This window comes from Fukomys damarensis, unplaced genomic scaffold, assembly GCF_012274545.1.
Source record: "Fukomys damarensis isolate Sample0158 unplaced genomic scaffold, DMR_v1.0_HiC HiC_scaffold_8, whole genome shotgun sequence".
Lineage (NCBI taxonomy): Eukaryota > Metazoa > Chordata > Mammalia > Rodentia > Bathyergidae > Fukomys > Fukomys damarensis.
Window position 1 is genome coordinate 6,585,498 of NW_022900920.1, and position 24,382 is coordinate 6,609,879.

The 24,382-nt window shown below is 47.6% G+C and overlaps 1 protein-coding gene across 1 annotated transcript in view; it reads right to left on the reverse strand.

Annotated features, from left to right (window-relative positions):
* Positions 1 to 10,074: 10,074 nt before the first annotated feature.
* The window catches only part of Lrrc27 (leucine rich repeat containing 27), a 33,712-nt gene continuing 19,404 nt past the window's right edge, over positions 10,075 to 24,382 (reverse strand). Inside the window, 4 exon segments of the mRNA XM_033761334.1 lie at positions 10,075 to 11,046; positions 14,486 to 14,615; positions 16,275 to 16,393; positions 22,501 to 22,597. Coding sequence (XP_033617225.1) covers positions 10,906 to 11,046; positions 14,486 to 14,615; positions 16,275 to 16,393; positions 22,501 to 22,597 — 487 coding nt within the window. The 3' untranslated portion in view covers positions 10,075 to 10,905.

Consider the following 24,382-nt stretch of genomic DNA (forward strand, 5'->3'; position numbering starts at 1 on the left):
CCCGGGGCTCTAGTGGCCACGGGGCACTAAGGAAAGAAAGTCCCTCGCGGCACGGGCAGGAAGCCGGGCGGGCGGGCGGAGGAGACAAGGGGCGCAGACGCGCACCCACAACTGCCTGGAGTCGCCCGCACAGCGTGGGAGGGGGCGGGGCTGAGCCACCCGCTGTGCGCCGGACTACTCGCTGGGCTCGGAGGACTCAAGCTGGGTTTAGGGCCGCCCTGTGCAGTGGGGGTGGGGAGTGCCGGGCCCCAGGATTTAGGAGGGTAACTCCGCCCGGAGGCCTCGGAAGTGTGACTCAGGGACCGAGGGGGTTGGGGGGAACCCCACCCATAAATCCTGATGACTCCCCGCCCAAAGACGGGAAGAGCCACCTTCCCAGAGTAAGCGCGGGGCTCCCGGCGCGCTCAGCTCGCCCGCCCAGGCAAAAAGCTGGGGAGAGTAGGAGGTAGTGGCGCCGAGCGGACGCCGGACGGCTGCCCCAGACCCCACAGCCTAGGGCTGCCAGGGACTTGGCCTGTTGCAGTGACCTTGGTTCCAGCGGCCCAGGACCCTAAGCACGGCTTGCAGCCCCTAACTCTGCACTAGAGACTCGGGAATGAAGCAGCAGAGCTCTCTTGATCACCCGCCTGCTGGGCCTCGGCCCCTCTGAGCCTGGGAATGGGTTCCCTGCTCTGCTCTGACTTGCGGCATGGCCGCCACCCCCTGGCGTTGCCGGGGACAGTCGGGCCACCGTGGCGCCGCTCGACCTCGCCCTCTGGCAGACGTGGTGTGGGGAGCCTGTGAGGAAGCCTGGACCGAGTCACAGGCCGCAGGACCTCGGGCACCACTCAAGTGCCGTCCTCTACAGAGCCCGGGGTTCCCGGGGAAGGGGGGATGGGAAGGCTTATTGCTGCCTCCACCAGAGCTGAGGTGGATGACTTTGGAGCAAAAATGACAGGTCCCAGGTGGGGATAGGGGGCCGGCTGGAGGCTGACTACCCATTCAGCACGGTTGCCAACTGAGCGCCTCTCCCTGCGTGCTCCAGATGCCTGTTGGGGACAGCACCGCCCTTTCTGGGCACTGGGGACAGCACCACAGACCACAACCTCCTGGAGTTGAATAGATTCCAGGCTAGTCGGGCAGCATGGTATTGGAGGTAGCAAGGCAGAGAGGCTGTGTGTGGAGAGGGCAGTCCAGGAAGGGTGTAGGAGATGGCTAGCAGAGGGGAGACCTAACAGTTTCGGGAGTACAGGTCTGTTAGAGGGTGGGATGGACAGACGGATGCCTCTGAAAAATGCTGGGTCTGTTCTGGTGAGGAATGTGCTTCCTGGTAACTCCCCAGGTGTCTGCAGGAAGAGCATTTCCGGGTGTGGTGGGCGACACACCTAAGGACTTGCTAGGCTCTCCAGGAGGGGCCAGGGTGTTTGGAGGCGGAGGAAGTCCTTGGGATTCCAGAGGAACTGAGGGAGGCAGCTGGAAGTTCCCAGGCTGGTGGTCAAAGCGCGAAAGGGGAAGAGACCAGGAAGAAGCCACTGCTGGCTGGTTTGTGCTGTGTGTTGTGTATTTTTAAATGAATTTGAAGGTCATTTTTAAAAAGCTGTTCTCCACCAGGTAGAATATTGTAGAAAGACAGCAGACAGGGAGATGGTTTGCAATTTAAGTAGTGGCCTTTCAACGCCAGTCCTGCCCACAGCCCCCTACTGACTCCCCTCACTTCTTGCTTCTAGGCTATGGGGGTTTCCAGAGTTTGTGGAGAGGGCAGTCCAGGAAGTGTAGGGAGATGTTAGCAGAGGGGAGACCTAACAGTTTGGGGAGTACAGGTCTGTTAGAGGGTGGGATGGACAGACGGAGGCCTCTGAAAAGTGTTGGTCAGTTCTGGTGAGGAATGTGCTTCCTGGTAACTCCCCAGGTGTCCTGAGTCCTTGATTAAAATGCAGATGACCTCTGTTCCTCACTCCACCTGCCCACCTCTGAGTTGGGGATGCCAGACCTATGCATTCACTGCATCCCCTAAAGTTTCCTGCTCATGCTGGCCCATCCCTTGAAGAAGGCCTGAGCACGTGGGCTGCCTGATTGGGGCTGGAGAGAAGCTTGCCATGCTTCCAAGGGAAGCCCCTCCCTAGGCATCCAGGCTTTGACTCCAGTAGACTTGAGGCCCTGCAGCTTTTGGCCCCCTGGCTGCTGTACCATGTTGGCAGGCCTGAGAATCACCAGACTTTTGCCCCTCTAAGGCTGGCCTTGGAGGGTAAGATGGAGACAAAGTGGGGGTGCCCAGGAGACCATGTGGAGCTCTCACTGGGGCCTCAATGGGATGACCAGGAGTTGGCAGAATGGGCAGTAGAGGTGTCCAAGACTCTAGGCTGTAGGGGTGTAATTGGGGGAGGTGCTTCAGTGTTCTCTTCAGAGAGCAGGAGAAGGATGGCAGCAGGGTGCCTTCCCTCAGAGCCCTGGTCTGTGCTCCAGGATTTGCCTTCCACAGCAGCCTGTCCCCCACTCACCAGCCCTGTGCCTATACCTCCATCTGGCAGGGTGAATCATCGTTCAGGTCCTGGCTCAAATGGTCCTTCCTTCAACACGTCAGCCCAGACCCTCACAGCAATGGTCCTTCCAGAGTCTCACTGACTGAATGACATAACTAGCCTTATGTCTCTTCCAGGAGGCAGAAGCCTCCAGGGGCTTCCGTATGCCTGTGATGGTGCTGCCATGACCATTAACCTTTCCCTGGTTACCTGGCTAGGTAGCCAGTGATATGTACACAAACACACACAGAGACACACCTGGACTTGCTTCCACCTCTTAAATTCAACAGTCCTGGCCAGCTGGGTGGGTGGCCTGCCAGGCAGCCTGTTAGAGGAGTACTTCAGAGATGGGATCAGTGTAGAGGCCTCACAGGCCATAGCCATGCACTGGAGAACACAGATTTTCTCAGGAGTCATCTCCCAGAGGCCATACTTGGGCCTAGGCTGCTTTGTGGGAGGCTTCATGCTGAGGCAGTTGTTGGGAGGAAAGGCATAGGATGAGGCCCTGGAGAACCAAGACCTGGTGAGACCATCTTTGTTAAACAGCCATTGTGAGTACAGGGTAGAGTGAGGTGCAGGAGCACACCAGTCCTCCCCACGGAATCTTAAAGGGAATGCAAGCTTCCTTGAGGCCAACCTGGGTGACAGTCCTGTGATGTTAAGGCAGGACCTCAAGTGAGTCTTTACAGCCAGAGAACCTGGATCTGCCCAAGGTCACAGAGACTTGGAAGGATTTTTTCCCCACTGTTCCAAAAGCCTTTGGGAAATTTGGGTCTGCAAGACTTGCTCTATCTGACCAGCCTATAGGAGCTGGTCTGGGGCCCTGTTCCTGTTTCATGCAGTATTAGGATAGTTATAGGGCTTTCTTGTGAGGAAACACCTCAAAGGCCTGGCTGGAAACAGAACCTGTGAGAGCTATGCTGGAGGTTTTATAGAGAGCTGGTTAAGAGCATGGACTCTGAACCAGACTAGAGTCATCCTCTATGTGACCTTTGGGGACTACCTACATCCCTTGTGCCTCAGTGTCCTCACCTGTAAAGTGGGACTAATGATGCTACCTATCATACAGGCTCGTAGTGCAGACTGAGTCATTTTAATGGATTTTTATCATAGCACCAGCCTCCAGCAAGGAGCTGTGAGAGTCACCTGCCATTACCAACAAATACTACCACCATCATCACCATTATCACCAGCACTACCATTCCTATTACTACCATAGCCATCATCAGCACCATTATCTCCACTGTCACCACCACCACAACCTGTGCCTGAATTGGGAACCTCAGGCCCACGCCATTCCCTGAGGCCCTGTGCTGTGGTCAGGGCTGGGCTAGAGAAAGAAACCTGTGCCTACATGCCCCGTGTAGGCTCTGTCTCCATTGGTATTTAGCTGAAGCCATGGGAAGCTACTGACTCCCCTGGAGACGAGTGCTTCCAGAGAGCTGCCCTACAACCCTACCTAGCCATGACCTGTGCACTTCTGCATCCTGAGAACCCCCATGGCCAGGGTAGCACTCAGCAGGGGCCTTGACTCTCCCCCAGCCTGAGATCCAAGAGGCCCCTATTTTGCAAGCATCTGAGCAAGGACATATTGAGCACAAGGAATCTTCCCTGAATGATTAGTTCCCAAAAAGAAAAGCAATTTGTGGCCCTTTTCTTTTTCAGTGGCCTTTCTGTTTCTCCCTTGAGATATCTGTTCTCCATGACAAGAACATGTTCTACATGCTCAACCCATACAAAACTGACTTTGGGTCACTGAGGATGGTTGAGATCTCATTTACTCAATGGGCATTTGAAACTCTCTCCTCCAAAGGTGTTTTCAGGGTCTGTACACTGTCCAAATCCTTGTTGGAAGTTAACCCTTTATGTTCCAACATTAAGGACAGGAGGAATACTATCCTCTGTGTGTGTGTGTGTGTGTGTGTTCTCAAGCCTCATTCTAAAATGTGGAGCTTCTTTTGCTAAAAATATTGTGATATTTCACAAACTAGTTTTGCTATTCATATCTAGGGACTGCTGAAGAAAAACTTGGAGTACATAAATATTTTCATGCCCCAGCTTTCAGGGGCACAATCGTACCTCTTGCCCTTGGACTCCCACTTCCAGGGCAGGTACCTGGTCAGCATCAAGGTTGCCAAGTGGGTGGCAGATGTGGCAGCAGTTGTGAGCAGATAAGGCATGGTGCTCCTTCCAGATGGAGTAGAAATCCAGGCAGTGGCCCTTATGCACACCCTGTTGAACACACTCAGTAGGATTTCTCTAAATTCTCAGCAGGTGTGGCTCTGCACCTACCCCATAAAGCCCCATAAGGGGCTATGGGGAGGCCTGCTGGACTTTGCTGAGTGCTGAGTGCTTGTTCCTCCTTGTCACTGTGGGAAGGAAGCTATCCCACTCCATTCATCCTTATCAACTACATCAGGCTGCTTCACTGGAAGCTGAGCCTCTACCTGAACCTCAGAAGCTCACAGTGGGGAGGCCCAGAAGGGTCCTCAGGAGGGCTGGGTGTGGAGGCCAGGATCTGTAGGGTCCTCAGATCTGTAGCCAGGATAGAGGGCCGTGCAGCCCTTCACTCAGCACTGGGGTCACCTTTTTGTTCCCACCTGGAAGGAAGAGGCTGGTGGTCTCCTGCTGGGGCAAGGCTTTCCCACTCAGCTCTGCCCCATACCCTCCAAGCCTGAGCTCTGCCTGGAGCCCACACCACCGCTTCTCAGACAGAAAATGTGCCTTTCTGAACATGGGAAGATGCAGGCTGTAATATCTAACCTGACACTGAGACCCACTCACTTCTGTGCCTTCTGCATCAAGCTCACTGTGCCAGCAGACAGCAAAGCACTTAGTTTCTTCTGGCCACCAAAGGGAGGGAGGGCAAAATCCCTTTTTGCCTGTAAGTCTGCCCAAAACAGACTCTCACCTTACTGACAACCGTTACCTCCTCCAGCCCAGCCCCAGCTCCTTCCCTTTCTGGTCATGCCTGTCATAGCAGCAGCTATGTAGCTTGGGATTTGCACTCTACTTTGGGGCCTGTCCCAAGGTCCACAGTAGGCTGTCTGCTGTGTCCTTTTGACACCTGGATGGTGCCTCAGGGGGTCCCAGTGGCCTTGCCCTGGACTGGGCTGTCCCTCCGCTGTGGGCTTGGTCCTCCTTTCTGATAATCATGTTGCGTACAGGACTCTGAGGAACCCAGGAACATGAAGTGTAAGTGAGGTTTCCCTGGTCAAGGCAGGGGAAAGAATCCTTTTCTGACTTTTTGGCATCCTGAGATGATAGCTTAGTCTGCCCTTTGTCATGGCCTAGAGGCAGGGCAAGGGCAGCTGCTTATCTGTATCCCTCAGCCCCCGGCCCTATGACAGCTCTGTGTGCTGGATGGAAAAGAATCCGGTTTTATTGTAGGGAAAAAGACAACATGGATTAAATATGAGGTTCAGGACAATTGTCGTGAAGATTAGAAGCAGCACACTAGGCACTTGTCACAATTTTCTCTCCTCATTTGAGTTGTTTACTAATTATCCCACCAAGGAATTCTTCATTTCTGATATCCTGATTTTATTTCTAGCATTTCCATTTAATTCATTTTTATAGTTCCCATCTCTGCTAAAATCCAAATCTATGTGTGGTGTTCACTTTTCCCACCAGAGCCTTTAACATATTAATCATAATGATTGTTTAAAAATAAATTTTATTTTCAATGAGTTCCATATTTCAAATACTCTACTTTTAGTAGAGGATATCTACTTGGTGTTTTGGGGTGTTTTGGGGGGATGTTTAAGACAGGGTCTCACTATGTAGTTGAGATTGACAAGGAATCATGGAACTCACTATGTAGTCCAGGCTGGTCTCGAATTCACAGCAATCCTCTTGCCTCAGCCTCCCGAGTGCTGGGAATACAGGCATGCGCCACCACGCCTGGCTCTACTTGGTGTTTTTTAATAGATGTCAATTTCCTATTGAAATTCTCCACCTCATCATCTATTTCATATTTCTTTTCCTCTATTTTCTATATTATACTTGTCTCCGAATATTTTAGTGTGTGCCAAACACTGCATATGAACAAATAAGTAGACAATGGAGACTGCAGACAGGTCATTTTCCCGAGAGGTCCAACCCTCTCTACTGCTTAGCAGAAAATAGGGTGAAGTTGTTTGTTTTCAACTTTAATCTAGTCGAGGGCTTGAGCGGGATGGATGGAGCTGGGTTGCAGTTTCAGGCAGACTCAGTTTACTGCTGCCTTCATAGGTCTTGACAGGACCCGCCACACTTCTGCTAGCTTCTCCCTCTGCAGGGTACTTTCCTCCACATGATGAGGCAGCCAGAGATTTCACCCTGTCCCCAGGACAGCCCTCAGCTCCCTTGCTGGTGCCAGACTCAGCACATGACTCAGGGAGACCAGATGTGCCTGTGGGCAACTCTGGGACCTCCCACAGGACTCTAACGCTCTGCGTGCTTCTGACCACCTGTGCAAGCAGAAGCCAAGGCGCATGTCCAAAGAGATTGGCAGCCACTTGGCCCACTGAGAGGCCTTCCCAATCCCTTCTGCTCCCCTGTTCTTGGGCCTCCCCTGTCTGGTTTCTCTCGATCACTATAGAGCAGGCACTCATCCTTCACCCTGCCCCAAATTGTACTCTATTCATTGCAATGTCTTTAAAGTTCGCTGTGCTTTAAGTATGTTTCCTGTGAACAGAGAACAGAGCATAGGTGAAACTCAAGACTGTTAACATTGTATCACAGCAAATAGAATGCTTCAACTTCTTTGCACTTTTGGTAAACTTATGTGCTTGATCCTACTTCTTTCATTTTTATATTTGTCCTGATCAAATTGCTGTTCATTCCACTATTTTCCTTTTACATCTAAGGTTCCTCTATATTGTTTTATTCTGTTAAATTCCCTTTACATTCTCTTGTACTCAGGCAGCTATTTTTCTTTTTTTGTTTTTTTGTACTGGGGATTGAATTCAGGGTGTTGCACTTGCTAGACAGGCGGTGACACCACCTAGCTAAATCACCGCCCTATTTTTGAAAATTACCTAGCAGCTACTTTCCCTAACTCCTTACTTCCCTTCCTTTAGAATGAGGTCTTTAGAATGTCTTCCTCTGCCCTATTATATATTGTGTTGTGACAAACCACTCCTGGGTCTTGCATGGAAGATGTCACAAGTTGGAAGAGCCAGACCCCTGACTCAGTCATACTAACTTGGCCTGCTGCTTGCTGACTGGGCCTTGCCACCAGCCGATTAATTCACTGGCTCCTGTATCCTTGAATTCTGTAGATGTGGCATGGGATGGGGGTGTCCCCTCACCCTAGTGGATTCAGAGTATCTGGGTGAGATGGTCTCTTTGGTGCATCAGAGTTAAGTGGATGGCCTCTCTCCTTGGGAGATCTGGGGTGTCTGGGTGGTGTGGTGCTCTCCCTGGGGGATGTGCGGTGTGGGTAGTAAACCCTCTCCTGGCTGTACCATCTCTCCTGCCTTCTCTGTGAGTGAACGTGTCCTCTTGATTCTGGAATCAGGGCATCCTGAGTCTCTGGGACTTCTCTATCTTTTCTGCACAGCCTCCTTGGGAAGTAGAACTCCCCCAGGGCTTCTGACTGTGCTACTGAGGGTGGAGTTTTGGGTGGCTGTGGGGTGTGGCTGGGGATGTTATGAGTAGTTGGCAGAAATAGCTGGCAAAGAGTACCTGCTAAGCACAGTCATTGCTCTGGCCTTTGTCCTCTTCAGGTACCTCAAGGCAGAATGTGCTGGGATAAAATGCAGGGCCTAATTATACATGCAAGGCATGAGCAGTAGCACTGAGATACACTGTACACAGCTCTTAGCCTGATATTTTTGATGTTTAAAAAACCTCATTGGTTTTTCTGCCAACAATATTGGAGTCCCAGAAAGAGAATAGGGGAAAATACCCAGATTTGGAAGTTCTGTATATTGCAAGGATAAGTAAAAAGACAATCACATTTAGGTGCAACACAGACTACAGAAAACCAAACATAAAAAAACATTTTAAGAAAGCTAGAAACAGCTGGGCATGGTAGTACACGCCTATAATCCTTGCACTCTGGGAGGCTGAGGCAGGAGGACTGCAAGTTTGAGTCTAGCCCGAGCAACTCAGTGATGGAGACCCATGTAGCTCAGTGAAAAGGCCCTGGGTTTAATCTCCAGTACTGGTGTGAGTAAGGGGAGATACAGTATCTTCAAAATAGCAGCAATATGACAAAATTTGAATTTTTAACAAAACCCATGGGCCAGAAGAGAATGGAATAGGACGTTTAAAGCTTTGGAGGTGATAAAAACTGTGAACCTGGAATTCTATCCTAAGAAGAATTAAAGGCAAACTAAATTTGTTTTCAGACATACAAAAGCTGAATGAATGTGAACCATAACAATGGTACAAAGAAAAACTAAAAAAAGTATGAGTGGAAATCAGTCATGGTTGAAGCATGAAAATGCAGGAAAGAATGAAGAACACTAGTAAGGATAAATGGGAAAAGGATATCAATATGTATAATAATGCATCAACATTGAACTGCACTAAATGGTACCTACACCTAGGTACTTCAAACATGTGCGAGGAAGATGTACAACACAAAAGCACCAACAGGGAAGCAGAAGGTGAAGGTTACCTCTGTAGTGTTAATGCACTGTTTAGGAAGTAGCTGAGATACTAAAAGGCTGTATTAAATGAAGGCTGCATATTGTAATCACCTGGCCAACATAATGCAAAAAGATATCACAAAAACCCTAACAGAGGAGGTAAAGCAGAGTTGGAAATGTTATAAATCTTTCGGGAAGCAGCAAAGTATGAGTAAAGGAATAAAAACATGGGACACAGCACAAATAACAAGAAAGTATACTTAAATCAACACGTGTACAATCACTTTCACTGTAAGTGGACTATTACTTTAATTAAAAGACAAAGGTTGGCAGGCTAGATAATGAAAAGAAAGCCCAATTATATGGTGTTTTACCTCTTTCAGTACCTGACTGAATAAACTTAAACAAATCATTAAGGATTCAGGAGATTTGAGCAATCTGATTGGTCACCTTGATGGGACATATAAAGACCCTTATGGCAAACAGTGACAAAATACATTGTTCTCAAATGCACATGAAACATTTACCAAATACATCACATGGTAGGTAAGCCATAAAGCAAGTCTTCACACACTTCAAAAGACTGGTATCTAATCAATACCCCCTCAAGTGACTTGGAGGCAGAATCTCTACCCAGCTGGGCCCTCCACGGCAGCTTGACTTCAACTCACAAGAGTCCCTGAGCAGAAGCATCAGCTAAGCTGCTCCCAAACTGTGATCCTTAAACACTGGGTGAGAAATAAATATTTGTTGTCCTAGCTGATAAATTTTGGTACTAATATATTTTCTGGCTTCTTGAACTGGGAGTTTAGAGTACTTACCACACAGAGGGGTTTGAAATGATAAAATGATAATTTTCTCTAAGCACCAGATAAACTCTAGAAAATAGAAGGAAATGTAGAGAGAAACCAATGAAACAGGAAACATACATAAAAACTCAACGAAGCAAAAAAATGGTATTTTTAAAAAAGACTAAAAAATTGATAAATCCTTAGGAAGACTGATAATGGAGAATTTTATGAAGAATTTTGTGCTAATACATATTTGACAACTTGGATGAAATGGAAAAATTCCTTGAAAAACTTATTTTCTAAAACTGACACAAAAGGAAACAAAGTCTGGAAGTCTGACATTTGTTAAAGATGTGTTCAGGACAAGGCCCATCTTTAATAACACCCTTCTTAAACATTCAGTGTAAGAGCCTAAGTTGCATAGCACAAGAGCAGCCTGGGCAGAGGGGAGGTCAAATGCAGGTCTGCTCAGCCAGGGGATGGTCTGGAGCCCTGCAGGCAGAGGCATGCCCTGGGCTGGATTTCACTGTGCAGTTGAAGGGTCTAGTACGTAAGCAAACACCTTTCCTGGGCAGGGAACAGGAAAAGCTCTTACCCAAACCCCTGTGGCTGTCACTCCTTCCTTCTGGACAACCTTCAGGGACTCCTGCTGTGGCAGGAAGTCAAGCAAACTAGATTCCTATACTAAAACAAATAGGTTAATGAGAACTATGACTATATTTGTGACTCGGTTGCATGGAGTAAGGGAGAGGGAGGATTGATGCTGACTTTCAAATGACTTTGTCAGCTGGGTTGGCAGAAAAAGATAACAAATGAAAACAATAGGTTTGTCTGTAATATCCTCATTCTTTTAATGATACTTAAACCTTTCACAGCCTCAGGAAAGGAACACAGATTTATTTAAAAACAAGGGGCTGCCTGTGAAATAAATCATAAAAACACTGAATACCCTAACACTAGTCCCAACCGCCACACAAGAGATGAGTCGGTTCCTCATGTTTAAAGAAGCTTCACATTGGTACTACAAACATCTTCCTAATATTTTGTGTTAAAAAATATATTTTGAGGTCATGATGTTGGTGAGTGAAGTGAAAGGTTTCCGGTGAGAGTTGCAAACGGATGCTCTTTGTTTAATTCCAATTTTAGTTTCATTACTTCATCCTGCAGTTTCTTGGCCTTTGGAGAGAAAAGGAAGGGAAGGAAAGTGAGAAAGCAGGACTTTCCATGCTGTCCTCTCCAGGTTCAAATGAATCCCCCGACACACCAGGGGTACCTGAGGATGAGCAGAACCGGCCCCCAACCCTAGGATAGCCAGGAGTCTGAGCCATGGTGCAGCCTCCTCTGAGATAAGGCCTGTGCAGCCTGTTCCAGCCAGCTCTCCTGCTGTCCCTTCACACGAGGGCATCAACTGTGTGGACCACTCATCTCAGTGTCCTCAACAGGCCCCACACAGGTGTCCTGTGCAGCTGCAATCTGCATGAATGGGTGAGCAGAGAATGCCGTGGAAACTGGTACCACCCTCAGGTGAATATGCCACATTCGTGGTCCCACCTGAGACCTGCAACTGCCCTGAGATCTGACGGAGCCATGGACACAGAAACCAAGGACCAGTGTGTTCCCAACAGGGAAAAGAAAGAACCGTGTCTGGGCTTAGGTGCATGCTTTCTGTTTCACATTCCACGGTCCTAGCCCTGCTACTGTCCAGAACAAGATAAAATGGAGGGAGCACTGCTGTCACACATGAATCAAGTCACCAGTGGCCAATGAGCAGGCTCTTCCACTTCTGAATTGGGTGCCTGCATCTGTAGGGCCACACCTTCCCACCCCAGAAGGGGAGCCCTACGGCCTTCCCACCTTACTCCTTTTTGTCTGCCCAGGGGCACAGCTGTACCTCTACCTCTAGCCCAGCATTGCTAAGACTCCTACAACCACCTCTCCTTAATGCAGTTATGGCATAATCAGTAGGTTTCTATCACTAAAATTAGGGGAACATTATTTGCTACTTATTCAATAAGTATGCATCGATTATTTTTATGCATGTACAAATTCCTGTGTGGGAGATTTTTTGTGTGTGTGGAAGTAATTATTGCCTCCTTTTAGAAATTTTACTGTTTCCGATGTGCCTGTCATTCAGTGTCCCAAACTATAAAATCCCATAATGCTTCTTTCCTCCTGATTAGATTTTGTCTCTCTGGGAGTGACCTTAGCTCAGTGGCCTCCAGTGCCTGCTAACAGGTGGCCTGAGGCTCCATTTTCCTGCACCATTTACCCCAACTCCTGACTTGACAGAATGCATTTGCAGAAATAGGCTGTGCGGAAAGTAACACTTCTGAGTGCATGTGTATCTGGAAATGCATTTATTTTGTACTGATCCCTGACCATGGAAGTCTGATCTCAGAGTTGTCACCTGTCTTAGTCACAATGTCGAGCCATGGTGGGCTTTTCAATCTGAAACCACATCTGTTTGTGGAAAACTTTTTTTTTTTTTAACTAATTTCTCCCTCTCCTTCCATTTATCTAGAGTCTCTCTTGAATACCTGTTGGTGGATGCTGAACCTCTTGGATCAATCCTCTTCAATTACTGATTTAATTTTTTAAAAAATTGTGTTGTTGCTATTTTGAGATAGGATCTCACTTTGTAGCTCAGACTGGCCCTGTGATTCTCCTCCCTCAACTTTTTGAATGCTGGGATTACAGGGGTGCACCACTGCACCCAGCTAAATTTTTAAAAATTGTCATCTTTTTAATTTACCTCTAAGAGTTCTGGGGTATCAAAGTGTGGTTTTCCTAATAGCTTTGTGTTTCACAGTAGCAGTATTTCCTATTATCACCCAGAGGATTTTAATGCTAGCTTGTGATTTTTAATTTTGTCTTCAGTATCTGAAGCTCACTTTTCCAGCCGGTTTGCTGAGGCCCCTCCTTCACAATGGGACTCTCCCCATAGACCTATGCTCTCTCTCTAGCTCAGGATGAGGCCCTGAAACCATGAATAGATACTGTGGATACTGGCAGGTTGGTCACTCTGACCACTCAGGACAGGGCTATTTTCAGGGGATACCCATGTGGCTTTTGCTTCAGCCAGCTGAGAGGGCTAAAGAGGATGTGCCAGCCCCTAGTATAGCCTAATACACTGGTGTGTACATGTGCCTTTCTCGGGGTTTGGGAAGGTAACATGTGTCCACTGTTACTAGGCCTTTGGCATTTGATCACTCTATTTCTCTAGGGAGGGGAAAAACCCACTGGGTTGACCAGTGGAGCCAATGGACCATTAGACAATCAGACCCTCCTGGGGATCTAATTGCTACAGACTTGCAGCTTTCAATCCCGTTCTTCCTAGTTTTATATTCCTATGTTTGGGTGTATGGAATGAATCATCTTGCATCTTGTCATTTTTATCTGCTGACCTTAACACTGCACTTCCAGGTGGCTTCCTTCCTGCAAAACATGCTGGCCTTGGATAGGCTCAACTGCTACACCAAAGGCCCAGATGACAGCAGGTGAAAACCAGTTGGATATATTTTTCTGAGAGGAGCATCCATCATTGGAGGCTTAGGTTCTGCATGGATTGCTGTTGTTCTGCATCCTCATCAACATTTTCTTTTGTTGGTTTGAAGACAACAGAAATAGAGCCCACCCGATGGGGACAGAAGACTTCCTATTCCATGTTGGAGCTTCTTAACCTGGGGCAGCCTGACCTAGGAACATGGCCTCAAAATGGCTGCATGGCGTAGGGCACACTGATGTGAGAGAGCCCTCCAGGCTAGGGCCCTGGTGATCTGGGAGAACAGGCCAATGTCCAATGTGGGTGAGTGAGTGGGGACACAGGCACTTAGGTGATCGCTGTCAGGAGGGCAGTTGTTTCCTGGGACCAGCTGGACGGGCTGCCCATGTCCCAGGCAGGGTAGAAAAGGGCCCTCCAATCTCACTGAGCTGCTGTCATAGGTCAGGACATCTCAGCACCAAGTAAGTGCTAGGCAGGTGCTAACTACCCATCAGCAGTTAGTTGGGCAGTGATTCAGGGACAACTCTGTCTAGGCAGCTTCCAGGGCAGCAGTATTTGGATCTCCATGAACTTTGGCCTTCGTATTTCAGAGTCACTAGCCACATTGACACTGCAGGCAGCTGCTGTAACCCTTAAGGCCTAGATCTGAGCCTGTTCTCCTAGCTGCAAAGCTTCAAGCAAGGACCCCTGGCATTGTGAAGGGGAATGGTCCCTGTTCCTGTCCCCAGGCAGCTGCTGCCATGAATGCCCAGATGTGGGTACTATTGGTTTCCAGCACATCCGAGGGCTTGTAACACAGCTGGGACATTTTCTTCTCATCAGACAAATGGTAATTCTGAAATGTCCTACAGCCCGGTGTTAGCATGCACTCCACAGAGGCAGAGGTAAAGGTACTTTCATTTTAATGAATCAAATTATTTGTCCCTTTTTTTTTTTTAAAGACAAGATCTGGTTAGGCAGACCAGGCTAGGCTTGAACCTTGAACTACATAGACAGGTTGGCTTTGAACTCATAATCTACCTGCCTCAGCCTCCTGAATTCTGGGATAACAGGTACGACCCACACATCTGGCTTAATGAAACAAGTTCTTCAACAGAGCTGACAAATACTCACAATGTTCAAGTCCTGGGTGGCTGTCTTCATCTCCTGCAGCTCCGGTGCACCCTGGAAGCTCCTGTGTGAATGCATTTGTTGTATGTGCCGCTTTATCTTTTCCTCCAGATCAGCTGCCACTCGGGAAGGACTGAGAATACAAGGCAGTTCAATGTGCTTGGACATGAGGCATCTAGTCCTAGCAGGTCCTATTCCGGCTGAGGACAGTTTTCCTTTTCCTTCAGACCACATGTAGTTCTGAGGGCTGCACCACAGCTCCCCTGGGCTCTGCACCCCTCTCCTCCAGATGCTAAGCCCCAGGTCCTACTGCTTCTCCCTTTCCTTCCTCAGATGATTTTCGATGTTCTGCCAGCTTGAACCACTGGTAGTATATGCATAACTGTCCCATGGTCGGGGAGGCTTTAATCACTGTTGGTAGCTATTTAACATCAGACAATGGAATTCAAATCAGAGCTGCTCAGCAACGAGAAAAACAAATTATAGCCCCCAACGAGAAAAACAAATTATAGCCCCGTCATGGACAAGTTATAGATGAAGGGCCACACTGAGTACTTAAAACCTTCAATTCCACATGAGACAGTCCATGTTTAGGACACTGCTTATTGTGCCATATGAAGACAGCCTGTCTCTGTTTTCATAAGAAAAACACAGCTTTACTAAATCTTTGAACAGCAACCAAAATTACATTACACTATGATTTTTTAAATATTTCTGTTAATACTGGGGCTCTAGCCAGGCGTGGTGGCGCACCCTGTAATCCCAGCACTTAGGAGGCTGAGGCAGGAGGACTGCTGTGAGTTCGAGACCAGCCTGGGCTACATAGTGAGTTCCAGGTCAGTCTCAACTACATAGTGAGACCCTGTCTCAAAAAACCAAAATAAATAAATAAATAACTGGGGCTCTGGACTTTGAGGCCTTCCTTCTTTGATTGTAAATACAACTTAGGATGGCAGAGAGAGACTGAGAGTCTGTTGCTGAATGTTGGCCTCCTGCCCCATGGGCCCTCCTCAGCACCTGCTCTACAACCCTACAGGGATCTCAAGGCCAAGCCCAGGTCTTCCACTCTCCTCTTCTCCCCGTCTGGTTGGCACCACACTTCCCTGATATCTCTCCCTGCTCTCCAGAGCTCTTGACCTGGCTTCTCAGGACAACAGCCCTGTAGTCCAGCCATCACGTGACCAGAGACTCAAATCCTAGATCATCTCAGCACTCACAAGTTGACCTTCTACTGGGACCTCTTGATCTGTCCACGGTCCCTATCTCCTCCACTTCGGTGAACACCCAGCCTCACAGCCCCACAGACCTCTCTTCTATCTAGTTTATCCTGTGATTGGCGCCCTAAAAGCCTTTTCTAGCACCTCGTCACAGGACCAGGTCTAAAAAATCTGGGGCTGGGCTGGGGATTTAGCTCAGTGGCAATATGCCTGTCTGGTGAGTGTAAGGTCCTGAGTTTGATTTCCAGTACCAAAAAAGATAAAAATCTTGGGTTAAGCATGAGATTAGACTTCCAGGCATGGGAAGACTGGGCAGGATTAGGGCCAAGCAGCAGCAACTCTGCAGACAGCCTGTGTAACCTTCTAAGTCCTGGTATCATCTAGCAGTGGCTGGCTACAGAAGGTAGGTCCTGAGGGCAGGGACCATGTCTTTCAGAATCACCCTTCCACCCGGTGTCCCCCTGCAGGTCTGGACATTCAGGGCACTCAGCATGTGCTCGTGAGATGGACAAAAGCATGTGCCAGTGAGCAGGGCAGAGCCATGGAAGGACTGAACTGCAGTCTTAGTCACCGACCTTATTTCTTCACATGCCTGTGACAAGCTCTCTTTGCCATGTTTCTTTTTGCCCTGTGGACTCACTGGAATCCTCCCATGATCTATCATATGTGTAGCAAATGGAATCTTTGATGCCACCTAGGAATACACAACAAGATGTTTTCAGGAAAAATCTGCTTTTAACATAAGCACATCTGCCCCGTGCATCAATGTTTTCTTCCCCCTGAAGAGGTCAAGCAGTGGCCGGGCAGATCCTGTGACAGCCCCTGAAACTGTCACACAACTGAGAATACATTATTGAAAACAGGTCCCAAGTGTTTTATACAGATGTGAATATATTTTAAAATTACTTAATTATTTTTAAATTTCAAGCTAATATGTAAGCACTAAAATAAAGTGAGGGGAAAAGAACAAAGAACAAGCTTACTTAGAAAATCTGCACTTACAACTCACCCATGGGACCCATGGCATAAACAATCAGTATAAATAACTGAAAATTTAGAAGGCCAGTGTTATTTCCTCCAATAAAGACCACTGCACTGCCCAGTGCAGCAACAGCTTCCAGAGGTATATCTGCTGGTGAGAAGCTGTACCAAATCTGCTGTTCCCATGGGGGTCCTAGGATTGGGGCTTAAAAAGGCAGAGGCAGTTCTGCTGCTGTTTGAACTGTCTCTCCAGGACAGTCCCTGGCCTTTCTACTAGGCTGTCACAGCAGCTTGGGCTGATTTCTGATTTTGCTGGGCATGGGTGATGGTGACGGTAGCAGTAGGGGGACTTAACATGGTAAGAGGGAAACGTGAACAGGCAGGGGTGACCTAGCCAGGAACAGAGACCAACAAACTCTCTGTAAGGAGCAACAGACCACTCTGTTACATCAAAACAGATTTCTTATCACTTATAAGGTACAGCATTGCGGGTGAGGTATTTAGACATCACCACTGTGCTGGGAAGTCTCCCTATTTCTGACAACCTGTACACACACCACTCAGATTTCTGGTCACCCAGGAGCATCCTTTAGAGGTCCTATTTGGATATCCTGCCCCACTCTCTGGTCACTACAGAAATACCCAGCTCATTGCCCAACACCCTGGCTCTTCCTCTCCTCTCTGCATGTTCTTCACCTGGAAGGCTGGTTAGAAACTGGCTCCCATCTCTTGACAGCTGCTGTCTCAGGACCCTCCCTACTCATGTCAGAAGGTATAACAGCTCCAGGATATTTACTGCAGCTCCTCTGGCTGTCACCTGCACTGAGGAATCTCCAGTCCTGCTCCACATCACCTCCTCCAGCACTGTCTGTTTTCCCTGTCACAAACGCATGATGACCTGAGCTTTCTATTTCTACTTTTTTTTTTCTATTTCTACTTTTAAAGCTCATGTTTCCTGGTTACCTCTAATCCCTCTGCTGCAGCAGCCAGCTTCCCGCAGGGGTCATCACTTCCACACAGGGAGCTCCAACTTGTGTCTATAGCATCAGCACCAGAGCCTGGAAAGACTTGGGTCCCCTTACTCTCCTGAGGTGCAGCACAGACAAGAAGGTGTTGACTCACCAAAGTTGATATTCCCAGTGCTACTGCTCCAGTGGACAAACTGGAAAGTCAGACTGACCCTGACCTCAGGGAGCTTTTGGTCTGTGTGTCAATGTGAGTGTGTAGACATTCGTATGGTGGGGTGTGCATACATGTCTGTGTATTGGGGAAATTGTCAGACTCAAAGGATGACTAAAACAGTTTGTGGCAGGTGGGAGGATTCAGGCAGAAGAACCTCCTGCCAGGGGCTACTCCAGTCTCGGGTTTTGTAAATCTGATTTAGGCCCTACCCAACACTGCTTGATTTCCCCAGCAAGTGAATTACCAGGGCTGAGGCTTTCCTGCCTGCATTGTCATTTTAAGCCCAGTCCTGTCAGGCACTTAGAAAAGCCTAACAACCAACTGGATGTATACAGGGCCGTGGACACAGCAGAATTAAGTCTGTTCACTGACATATTTTCAAGGATCAAGATCTTTCCAAAGATTATTCCAGCAGGAAGAAATGCATAATGCTAAATCTAAGTACCCCCCCACCTTAAAATTAGACATTAAAAAAATTCTGGGCCTAGGATTTAGCTCAGTGGTGCCACCACCTGCATTGCAAGTACAAGGTCCCAAGTTCATCTACAGTACACACACACAAAATTAAACATTGTATACCTTAAATGTACCAATAAAATTAATAAAAAATTTATACAAATAAGAAATAAGAACCAAGATGGATTATGTAAAGGTGCAAATTTCCAATGATAAATGTCATTACATTGTATACCTTAATTGTACCAATAAAATTTAAAAGAAATTTATTAAAAATTTTTAATTAAAACCAAGTAGTTAGAAAGAAGCTCACCAAGACATATTTTACCATTACTACAAAATATGGAGAAGTATCCAAATATCTAATTTTCTCATAAGAACAAAAGGAATCAATGGAAGGCCATGATGTGGTAAGATGATATGTGTAGCCATAAGCAGCTGTGAAGGGCTCTACACCAAGTTTTACATGGGGAGCGTCAAGCATGTAATTGCAGACCAAAGGTCACTGGTAAAGATGCTGGTTATCGTACAATATGGAAAAATGGAAATGTGTGCTTTTTAGAAGAGGGCAGTGTATCATACACTCGTGTCTTTTCTCTGCAGACATTTCAGCACTCAAAGCCTTGCAAGATCCCACCTTATCAAATGCATGAGGAGGGGGACCTGTACATTATGGATTACTGAGGCATATGTAGGGCACCTGGGCACACCCCAGGGCCAGGCTGCAAAGCTCGCACCCAGCCACCCACCCCAACTCACCCCCGCTGTTGCATAGGCCCAGCCCACAGTGCCCGGGCACCAGTATACTGGGCTTCACCAAGCAACCATCAGACCATGCACAAGGTCCTGGCGCCCTCTCGTGTCCTCCTGCCAAACTACAGATGTTGGCAAAGGCTAAGAACTTCCCTTTATCCTGCAGCATGGATGCAGCATGGATCCTGGGCAGGTAACTGGTTCCCTATCACCAGTGTGCAAATCCTGGGCTTATTTATGTAAACTTTCTTGTAGTCCTTCAGGTTTTCTCTTATGAACTGTCCTACGCTTTACTCATGTTTCTATTGGAGTCTTTGGATTTTCAATATCAATTGGTAGCCATTCTTTATACACTAGATAGATATCAACATCTTGTCACAAATATTGTCCCTATCTCTGGATTTTGATTATAGTATTTAGGGCCATAAAAATCTTTTGTCGGTGTCTGGGCAGGTACAGACATGGTAGGGTCATGGTTCCCACTCTCTGGCCTCCATTCAGGAATCACAAGAATATTAGGAACTAATGGCCATTTTTTTTCTGGCCTTTGGTGCCACTGCCGTTTCACCAGTTACCCCTACTACTGCAGTAGTCCCCACAGGCAGTGCATGAGCCCAGTCCTCTGCTATTCAAGTTGGTCCTTCTCAAGGTAGAAGGCTCATTTTTCTTCATTTTAAAGAAGCAGCAAGATCAACACATACAGACTCATGGATTTAGAAGTACAGCTGAAACTGTTAATTACACCTTCACTCCTCCCCCTCAGTACACTGCTCTCCCAAGGTCAGCAATCTGCAGTATATTCTTCTAGACAAGTACGAGTTTATGTACATGTTCTGAAATTCCTGTTGTTTTAACTTCACTTTGGGAGATGTGAGACCTATCTTAAACTTCTGGATAGTCACTTAGGTAATCAATAGTTTGGCTATAACAAGAAGCCATTTCCATCTATGAACATTTAAATTATTGTCACTTTTTTGCTATAATCAAGCTCTGAAAATAATCTTAAGCATATTTAATTGTGTATGTATTTGTATTCCTAGAAGTGATATAATACATATTTTAAAGTTGAATACATATTTTAAAGTTGTATACATATAGGGAACACTGGAGAAATTACTAAAAAAAAGATGCTAGCAAAAGTAAAAATTTGGCATGGTATAATATATAGTGTTAAAGAAATGAAGAACATGAAATTATGTCTGTAATATTATGCAAAATGTAGGAAACAATGTGCACATTGGACAAGGATAGAGAAGGCCTGTAAAAGAACTGAGTGGGAAGGGGTCAGGTTTCAGCAGGTCTTTTTGCTTTTGTTTGTTGGTTGTTTTTGGTACTGGAGATCAAACTTAGGACCTTGTGCTTTTGAGGCAGGTGTGGCACCACTGAGCTAAATCCCTGGCCCTTCAGCACAGTTTTTTTTTAGAGCTGCTATGGTCTTGACATTGTTGCAACAGATAAAGGAGCAAAAGCTTACAAGAGGACATGATATTTCAGGGTCAAGGATGAGGAACAGGTCATTCTAATTTTACTTCTAATAACAGTCTCTTTAGCAAGAAGCACCTGTGTCATGAATTAACAGATCTGTTTAGAAGGAGGAACACAAGTCATCTTGGGCTGCAGTCCCAGGACACAGCCATTCCTTTATGATGCAGTGACAGTGAACCTTTTAGAGATTTCAAAAATACAAACAGCCCACTGTGGCACATGAACCCATGAGCCATAGGTTCATCACCACTCAGTGTGTGACAGCCTGAGCCTGAGGTGTGATACAGCCATCATAACATCTGCTGGCCACAGGCAAGTGACCTATACCACCAGGCAGAGCCCAGGGACCCCAACTGCTCCAAAACCTGAAAAATCCACTTATATAAGTTTTGTCATTCTATTAGGTCACTCCATTAGGTAAAAGGATTCAACAGCCCTTTTTTCCCCTCTTAAATTAATAAACTATTGTTTTGGTTGAATGGGCAAAAGCAGTTTGGGGAATATTAGATAAAAGAACTCAGTGACAAAGACTCCTGATGGGATATCACCAGCAGGCCCACTTGTGGCAGACATGATCTACTAGATGCAGAGATCAGTACGTGTAAGCCTCCAGGTCACTCCCTCAGGCCCGATCAGCTACTGATGTGAGGGGGGGTGCAGTGAGACTGTAGAGGAGAAACACTGATGCAACCTTGAACAGGGATCAAGGTCAAGCACATATGAGCTTGTGATGTGCAGCACAGAGAAAGACGTGATGTCACCTCCGAGGTATTCTTGCCCCAAACCCAAATGTCAGAAAAATCCAAATTAAGATACATCCCACAAAATAGTGGATCAGTGCTACGCAAAGGTGTCAAAGTCACAAAAGATATGGGAAGACAGAAAAACCACTCTTGCATGGAGGACACTGAGGTGACATGAGGACTACATGCCATGGGGGACCCAGTCAGAAAAGGGCCTTAGTGGAGAACTGGTGAGCTGCAGACTTTGTTTGGGTTTTCACACTGCACTAAAGTGAATGCCTAGCGTAGGCACTTTGTGGTCATGAAGATGCTAGCATCAGAGGAAGCTGAATGAAGAGTATATGAAACTTTCTATGCTACTTTTGAAAATTTTTGTAAGTCTTAAAATTAGTTTGATATGTTTTTAAAAATCAACTCTCCAACTGCAAGCTGACCTCCCCACAGGAGAAGTCCCTACCACCTGGGGGAAGGGGTGAAGGCTAGGGCTCAGGACAACCTTGGGAAGGCCTTGGAGACTTACCCCCAAGTAAGGAGCCACAGAGGCATCCTCTGGTCTTCTCAGGCACACACAGGGAACATTATTAAAACAAAGGACTGAAGAAACATCTGTGACTATGTTAAACATACCTGCCTGACTGCACTCATGGTATAGAAAATGCCAAGCACATCCTGGAGGAATGGCCAGCTTCCAAGTGCCTGCCCAATACCTGCACCCCATTAGAACAAGACCTCCAAGTGGTTTGAGGAGAAATGGGAAGGGAGCACTAACAATCCCAGGGTCAGGAACAAGATCTCCAAAGCCACCACGTTTGGCTCCTGGGGTGACTGGCCTCCCAAGGCTGAGACAAGTGCGGGGCCCAGGATAATGCCTGCAGGCACCCCACAACCTAGTGGTATTTTTATTTTTAAAATGCTTTCCCCTAAATTCATTTGCCCTCATCCCTCTTCGAGTACCTACTTTGTTAGAACAAACTTACAAGTCGGTGAACAAAGAGGGTAATCTCTGAGCCCAGGCCTAGCTCCAAACCCAGCCAACCTCATCAGCTGGGGCCTGTGAGCAAATGACTTAAGACTCAGTCTCAGTCCCAGCCTGTGCAAGGGCCATGTGCAGCATCCACGTTTCCTACAGGGCTCTTCCAGATTGTGTGTGCAAGCTCTGTGGCCGCAGGACCAGTGCTGTCCGCTCACAGGCCACACCTACCATGCCTCTAGGTGAAGGCAGGAGTTTACTGAGTTCCTCCTTTTTCTTCTTCAGCATCTGGGCCTGCTCTCTCCATTCCTGCAGGGCTTTTTTGTCTCTGTAGGAAAAACATTTTTATATTAATGTCATAAGCTATGAGCACCTTCAAGCAAAGCTTACAAGGATTTCTATCTGTCATTTTCAGCTTCATGCAAACAGCATTTTTTTCTCCTGCCTGCTCATCCCCAGAGGGAATGCATGAATTTTCCCATACATTTTGGCAGAGTTAGGAACAGCAGATTCTGACCTGAGGTCCTCTGTGTGTCTGTGTGTTCCAAGGCAGCCAGGTATCCCCAGGCCCTAGTGTCTGAAACCCTAGTGCTAGACCCTCTCTGGGAAGGATTATCAGCTGGGCACTGTAGGCACCCACATCAAAGGCCTTCAGGTGTTTGCTTGACAGGGGAAGGTTTCAAACTCACAAGTCGACCTCTTGCTAGCTACTTGCCTTCTGCTTTAAAAACAGCATCTTCAGTCCTTTACAGCTCCCCAGGCAGAATTCCTGATACCTCAGGTAGGACCAGGCCCTTTACGTGGTATTGACCTGTGGCTGAGAGCTCCTTGCAGCAAGGCCTACAGGAAGGCTGTGGCTATACAGGAGGGTAGAATTTCTAAGCCGTCCATAAGTTTGGAAACGGACCCTGGTCTTGTATACCCTGAAGCCACTGCTGCAGCCCCAGGGCTCACCTGCCCATCTGAACCAACTCCTGCTCCCAGTTCATGTGCTTGGCTTCCTTCCCTCGTGCCCTGAGATCCAGCCTCTTCTCATCACTCCTTCTCAGCTGACATCTGGACATTGTCCCATATGCATCCTGGCCTTCTGCCCACCTACCACCTCCTAAGCTCTCTTTTTGTGGGCACAGTAGCTCAGCCCTCCTGGGCTTTGCCTCCCATGCCTCACCCTCCTGTGCCATCAGAACTTTCCCCAGCCTTCCAGGGCTCTAACCTCAAGGCCCAGGTCTGGGTGTTTCTTGGCACTTCACAGTAGGTGAGGCCATGTTTTGCCACCTGCCTGGATGGGTCCTAGACCCCAGCTCCAGCATGCTAGCACTCTCTATATCCTCCATGCCACTCTTGGACAAAGAACTCCATGGGGCGTCTGCCACTTCTCAGTCACATGGGACAGGAAGTATGTGCTGTAGGAGACATGAAGGGGGAGGGTTGTGCCTGGAGTCTTGAACCACACTGCAGGGCTCCTATGGTTGTTCAGTAAGGAGCACATAGCAAGGTCTCTCAGAGCTTGAGGCAGGGTGAAGAAGAGGTTTTATCTGCTCTTTGTATTCAAACTATTTTTCTCAAAGCTATGTGACCTGTTACTGAAGGAAGACAACCAAATACAGGTGTGTGTGTAAAGGGCCGGGGATTTAGCTCAGTGGTACGGCCGCCTGCCCAGCCTTACAAGTGTGTGTGGGTTCCATTGCTGGCTGCTTTGTGAGCAGTCTGTACCCAGCGGGTCCCAAAGAAACAAATGCACCTTCCCACAGACAGTGTCAACAGTGCTTATTCACAGCTGGGCTCCAGAAGGCAGAGAGAAGGAACCACAGAGTGGTGCACAGCCAGGCACCTCCCAGGTCCTCTAGCACACCATGGAAGGAATGACTGCTGGAAGCCAGGAGAGAAACTAGTGTTGGCATGTGGGGGTGGAGCCAGTCCCAGGAAGCTCACAAAGGAGTTGGGAACTAAGAATCTACCCTCATTCTCCCCATTGCCCTGATGCCTGAGGAGCCCCTCACTGGCTGAACCCCACCATGAGGTGAGGGGCACAGAGGCACCATGGACATGGTCCATGCCTATGACTTCCTAGGGCCTGGAGTGGAGTGCAACTGGGTAATCAGCAGAGCCGAAG